Source organism: Lipotes vexillifer, unplaced genomic scaffold (genome assembly GCF_000442215.2).
Source record: "Lipotes vexillifer unplaced genomic scaffold, Lipotes_vexillifer_v1.1 scaffold1598, whole genome shotgun sequence".
Taxonomy (NCBI): Eukaryota; Metazoa; Chordata; class Mammalia; order Artiodactyla; family Lipotidae; genus Lipotes; species Lipotes vexillifer.
In genome coordinates, this window is record NW_006799777.1 from 531,294 (window position 1) to 538,348 (window position 7,055).

The 7,055-nt window shown below is 34.7% G+C and overlaps 1 protein-coding gene across 1 annotated transcript in view; it reads right to left on the reverse strand.

Annotated features, from left to right (window-relative positions):
• Window positions 1-6,575, reverse strand: part of CNTN5 (contactin 5) — a 533,631-nt gene extending 527,056 nt beyond the window's left edge. The window contains exons 1-2 of the mRNA XM_007471947.1: window positions 6,551-6,575; window positions 5,877-6,098 (exon numbers count right to left, since the gene is read on the reverse strand). Of these exons, the coding sequence (XP_007472009.1) occupies window positions 5,877-6,098; window positions 6,551-6,575 (247 nt within the window). The remainder of the gene's footprint in view (window positions 1-5,876; window positions 6,099-6,550) is intronic.
• Between the last annotated feature and the right edge of the window lie 480 nt (window positions 6,576-7,055).

Sequence of the window (7,055 nt, forward strand, 5' to 3'; positions counted from 1 at the left end):
TCTTTCCCTGCCCAGAGGGAACTCTTATTCTCATAAAAGGTCATTTAAACTTTTTTATTTAGTCCTCCAAGACAATTTATCAGCAAAGGGTACTTTGAGGAAACAACAGAAAATTGTCAACACAGAGACGACTTTGAGTCATGATGCCATTGCTCATGTTCCAAGTCTAATCTGGAAATAAGCCACATCAACAATGAAATTCAGCCAAAGGTATTGAGAATGTGAGGCAACAAATCTGGTAGGTTGCAGGACTCTTCCAGATGTCAGACCCAGTGGTAGAAACTCCAAAGGCTGGGAAGACTCAGAGTGCTACATAAATTGCAGGAGGTACTTATCATTGAGGGAATTAAATATATCCAAAATTATGTACTTAACTTATGTACTTAAACTTAGCGAAAACTAACTTGCTTCAACTACTTTTAAGAACCACATTGTTTTTCCACCTGAGGTAACATTTGTAGTCTCTGAATCCCAAGAATGGGCTTCACCAGTAAAAGCCTAAACTTTCTAGTAAGAATCACTCTTAATCCTGACTGTCTCTCTGCAAGGAAGACAAAATATCTTACCTAACCATCTCATCACATATGGAAGAATAAAATGCACTCTACACTTAGTTTACTCCCACTAAACCCACAATAACAAGAAGAGATTAAGTCAAAGACCAAGTTATTGGATGTTCATTTATAATGGGAGGAACAGGTATAGTGCCAGCAGTGGTTAATAGTCCTTGTCTACATTGCAAAATCCAAAACTAGGGCATGTTTTGCAGGTGTTTGAGGTGTTGACTCATAAGGGCTTTCAATTAACCTATGTTACCATGAGAATTTCCAATTTAAACTTTAGTCAATTTTTAAAATCAATTAAATGACATTGCTTGCATTCAAACAATGACTTTAGAGTAACTATTAACAACTAAATTTTTTTAAACTACATAATACTTCTTGGTATAGGGAACATTTCACTGGCATAATTTGAAGTGATCATAGTCATTATCCAAAATAACAATATCAGGTTGAAAGAAAAATGACAATCAGATGACTTCTCTGATTGCTCAGCTCCAATGAACAGCATTCTCTCTTTCAGCTACTCTCCGTTTCTCTTCTCCCTTTCTTGAGTCCAGCTCAAATTTTTAAATTTATTTCCCTGGCTCTACTTCCTCACCTCAACCAAATTTCAATGATTCACTGTTGTACTTTTCTGGTAGCCACCTTGTTTGCCTTCTCTTGCTCCGACTTGCTCCTGCTGTCGGAAATCAGCTACCATGTTTTGCGCTACCATATAGAGAGGCTCCCTGAGAATGACCTCTGACCAAAGCCAATGAGTAGTTGAGACACTCAGTCCAACCGCCCTCATCAACTGAGTCCTGTGAATAATTATTTGAGGTAAGTGAGCTTACAAGTGGATCTGTACCTATTTGAGCCTTGAGATAAAACAGGAGTCTCATCTTGTGAAAGACACAGAACCAGTGGACAAGTTAAACCACATCTGTCTTCCTGACCTACAAAGGTTGTGAGAATAAACATATAACTTTTGTTCATTTTGTTGATGTCCTCACCATACTTCTATATTTGCTACAGAGCATTCTTCTCACAATATTATGATTTTAAGGTTTTCTTTATAAGTTTCATCTATTTTATTTTTCTGTGTTATCTTGCAATTATCTCAACAGGTTGGTACTCTTTTTAGGCATCTAGTCCCTATAATCAGTCAAGATTTGTTTACTCAGGCCCAAATTAAGCATTTTCCTTTGGAACAGAAGTCAGATGAAAGCCAGAGTCTTTAGTAACCTAATGTTGGAAGTCATATAGTTATATTCCATTACTTTTGTCATAATCTATTCTCCAGAAGCAGGTTACTAGCTTCAGCCCACAGTGGAAGAAAATGGATTACATGTAAATACCAGCAGGTGGGAATCACTGTGACCTGTTTTATAGTCTGCCTACTACAGGTGTCACCATATTACTTTCATATTTTATATTTTAAGAAATAAAATATCACACTGTTGAGGTCATCTGTCTTCCCTATCCTGGTACCATTTACCTGCTCTCCTTTTCCCTTTGTCCTCAGAGGTAAATGCTATAGTCGCTTGCTGTCTCAAGTTCATATATTAAAAATTGTATTATATATAGTTATCCATGAATATTATATTTTATTTTTTTACATAAATGACATCATATGTAATATTCTGTAAATTTCCTTGTTCACTAACTATTATATTTTGAGGTATATCCATTTTGTTTCATAAAGATATGGTCTATTCACTTTAACATTCTTAATTTTTCAATGAACGAAAAACACAGTTTATGTATCCATTCCCCTTCTGATGGACATGTGAGATGTTTTCAATTTTTTGCTATTAAACTTACATTGCAGTGAAGTACTTTTATATTTACTTGTGCATGTGTGGGAGAATTTCTCCAGGTTTTACATACAGAAGTAAAATTGCTTTCCCAAATTGATCTGCAAACAACACTTTTATGTTTCTCAGAAAAATCTTAACTCTATCAGGGGTACTTTTGGGCTTCACTCTGAGAAGTGGGATAACTTTCTATTCAGGCTCTGTTAGTTTTCTCATTTTTCACAAGAGCATGTCAACTCCAGCTTTACTCTCTATTAAGGCTAAAGGGAATTACCTGACAAAAGCTGTATGTCAGGCTCTTGTCAGAGAGAACAAACTCAAAGTCACATCTAGCCAAGAGATGGGAAAACAATACTTATGGAAGATTACTTGGAAAATACTCAGACAATCCATTCTGCCTGATACTCTAAAGATGGATTAAACTAGAGCAGCAAAGGACTTAAATTATATCAAACTGTTCCCTAGCCTAGAGCCTTGCCACTCAAAGTATGGTTCATGGATCAGCAGCGTAAGCATCACCTGGAAGCTTTTTATAAATGCAGATTATATGGCCCTCCTCTCCTGATCTGTTGAAAGGGGGTGTATTTTAACAAGACTCTCAAGTGATTGTATGTATATTAAAGATTAAAGGAAGAGCACAGTTTTAGATAATTGCTTCTAATTTTGTTGTTGATGATTGGGTTTCATCTGCCTTTATTGAAGCAGATGAAACTCATTGTTATGTACACAATAACAATAATGTTCAGGTCATTGACCATTACATCAAATATTAAATTGTTAATGAGGACCTTCCAGAAAGATTTGTCTAATCTAGCATCAGAAATAGCTGCATTTCTACTGAGTAACTGATTCATTTTAATCCTTAAGAGTGGGAAATGTGTAACTGATCAGAGTTTATTTTTCTGTAACTAATTACTACAAATTGGACTAACCTGTGACAGGCATACAGACACTTTGAATTAGTCTCAAACCTGGCTCCATTTTATGTCTCAATATTTGCTGTTTTCATCATTGTTGTATGTTTTAATTCACATTTTCTAGCTGTATTCTATGTATCATTGCAAACCACATTAACTTATATTTGGAACAAGAGAACAAAGGAGTAGAACACAAGGTGATACCAAATTATACCAAATGCAATAGTATCCCATAGTTCTGATCACTCAATCAATACATTCTCTCTTGGTGTCATCCTATAAAATAATGAATGAGGCCTAAAGAAGACAAATCCCAACACATCTCTGCCTGATGAGTATGGCATTAGAGTTAATGTAGTGGATTTTTTAAAAAGAATTTATTTTTTAGAGCAATTTACAACAAAATGAGAAGGCAGAGATTTCTCATCTACCTCCCTTCCCCCCACATACATACCCTCTCCCATTATCAACATCACTCACCAGAATGATTCATCACTCACAGAATGAACATCACTCACATTTTTGCCAAAGATGAACCTACATTAACACATCATAATAACCAATAGTCATAGTTTATGTTAGGGTTCACTCTTGGTGTTGTACATTCTATAGATTTGGACAAATGTATAAGGACATATATCCATCATTATGATATCATTCAGAGTATTTTCACTGCCTTAAAAATCATCTGTACTCTGTTTATCCATCTCTCCCATATGATAAGAATATGTTTAGTTTTATAAGAAACTGCCAAACTGTCTTCCAAAGAGGCTGTATTATTTTGTATTCCCATCAGCAAGATATGAGAGTTCCTGTTGCTTCACATCCTCAGCAACATTTGGTGTTTTCAGTGTTCTGAATTTGGACCCTTCTAATAAGTGTGTAGTGGTATCTCATTGTTGTTTTAATTTTCATTTGTGTGATGATGTAAGATGTGGTGTATATTTTCATATACTTATTTGCCATCTTCTTTGATGACATGTCTGTTAAGGTTTTGGGGCCATTTGAAATTCATGTTGTTGAAGTTCTTATGTTGATTTTTAAAAGTAGTTTGTATATTTTGAATAATTGTCATTTATCAGATGTGCCTTTTTGCAAATATTTTCATCGAGGCTGTGGCTTGTCTCCTAATTCTCTTGATTTTTTTTCACACAATATATTATGGAAATTTAAAAACTTATAAGTACTTTGAAAAATCAAACATTTTAAGGAATGAACACCATACTTAAATAAAATTTAAATGCCAGCACTATGAGATGATGCTCCACGTGACAACAATTGACATAATCATGAGGCATGAGTTTGCCTGGGTTTGGTACCACAACCTAATTAGAAATTTCTAAGATTTTTCCAAGTAGTTTAGTTCTTACAAAATGTTTCTCTAAGTGTTTAGTCTTTTATCAATCATAATTGAAACATAGCCCAAAGTGTATTGTACTTAAAATCAGTAGATATATGAATGAAATTTGTTACTTATTAGAAGTGTGACCTTGTCAAAGATACTTATCTGCCCCCTGAGTTTCCGTTTCCAAAGAAGACAGTAATAATATCCACTTCAAATGTTTGTTGACAATATTATTGATATAAGCTATGCAAAAGAGACTGGCACAGAGCCTGTTAATAATCAAACACTAGTGCTTCTCTCTGTTAATTAGCCTTGTACTGTTTTGTTGATTTATCCTAAAATGACAAAGTTAGAGAACATTTAGAAAATGTTGTTCAAACCATAATTTTAATAGCTACATAGTTATCCTTAATTTAACTGATTTCTTAATGTTGGACATTTGAATTATTTCTTATTTTCTACTCATAAATACTGTTAAGTATATACTTATATCTCTGTGTGCATTGTTTATTATTTCCTTATGCAAAACACATTTCTAGAAATAAAATATGAGATTAAAGGATATGACCATTTTGAGGCTCTTGATTTTCATTGTAAAATTGTCCTTCAGAAATTTAATATTTTTGCTTTCAGTATATTAATTTATTTAGTCTTAATCCTAAATCAGAATTGGAAGCAATTATAATTAAATACATTAAAATTTTTTTGAAATAGGTGTGGAACATAAGACTAACTTATGACCAAAATGGCCTTAACATTTTCCTCAGCTTCACTTAACATTTGATGGGTTTCCTCCTGACTATGGTCCCCTAACCTCCATTTTCTTAGAGCATTTACTTTATAAGAACTGCAGTTATAAATTCCTTCTTTGCTTCTGTGAAATGTAAATCTTTACCCAGTCTCTTACCAGTTTTAAAACCCAAGAATGTCTTTCTCAAGGACCTGGGAGCCATTTTTTTTTTGAAATGTAATCATCAAAAAAGAGAGGGTCCCTATTTCCCAGACTCTATAAGATGGTAAGAGGCTAACTTCAATAAGCACCAATTAGTAAACACAGATGGCCTTATCACAGTGTCCAAACTCCTCCTTAATGTCCTCCACGTTTCCAGATCTTAAAAGCTCACTTTCTATTTCACAGTTGAGTTTAACCTCTCTCCTCTATTTCAATAGGCTTAACTCCTACTGCAATAGTCTTGAATAAAGTCTTTTTTTCCCTGCTTAACTCCAACAGGTGCAATTTTCTTTTGACACTTACCATCTTGTTTGAAGGCATCTGAGGAATGATAAAGATTGATGGGGGAATAATAATGTTGGGCTGCCCCTCGCCAGCTTGGTGAAGAAACACTCAGTGTTCCTAATGGAGGACTGCTGTATCGTGATCTAGTCTTTGAACCATAGAGGGATGAAGATGAACTCTTCTTAATTCTTAGCAAAGTAGCATATGAAGTAGGGAGACCAGGAAGAGTTCCAGAATATTCTGTAAAATAATAATAATAATAATAATGAAAAGTGAATTCTGAGGAAACTGGTTTTTTTTTAATGAAAATTTTTCTTCTGAAGACATTGTTGGAAATCTCCCTTGGAGATGCAATGAAATGCAAACTACCATGGGAATGGAAAAAATAAAATATTAAAAATATATTTTAAAACATTTTCTGAAAACTCTACTAGTTATAAAGTTGGTGTTTTGCAAGAAAGAAAGAAAGAGAGAAAAAAGACATGAAGGAAGAATGAAAAGAAAGGAAAGGAGGGACTTCCCTGATAGCACAATGGTTAGGATCTGCCTGCCAATGCAGGGTACACGGGTTTGAGCCCTGGTCCAGGAAGATCCTACATGCTGTGGAGCAACTAAGCCCATGTGCCACAACTACTGAGCCTGCACTCTAGAGCCTACGAGCCACAACTACTGAGCCCACATGCCACAACTACTGGAGCCTGCACATCTAGACCCCATACTCACAACAAAAGAAGCCACCACAATGAGAAGCCCATGCACCATAATGAAGAGTAGCCCCTGCTCGCCGCAAGTAGAGAAAGCCCACGCACAGCAATGAAGAACCAATGCAGCCAAAAATAAATAAATAAGTTAATTTAAAAAAAAAAAGAAAGAAAAATAAAGGAGGAAAGAAAAGAGAAAAAGGAAGGAAGGAAAGGAGGAATGAAGGAAAGAAGGAAGAAGGGAAGGGAGGGAAGAAGGACGCAATCCATCCAAATTTAATTTCTTTTATTTTCTGTGCCAGGAATATTTGGTCTTAATATTAAAATATCCATTCACACACATTAAATCAGTTCTTTATTATTTAAAAATGAGAAAAAAGAGGAAAACAGCATTATCAATTACATTCTATAAATATAGATTGGATCTTCATCACCTAAAATTTATCATAGAGTAGGAAATTTGTCTAATGAAGTATATGTATTTGCACTAGACTGT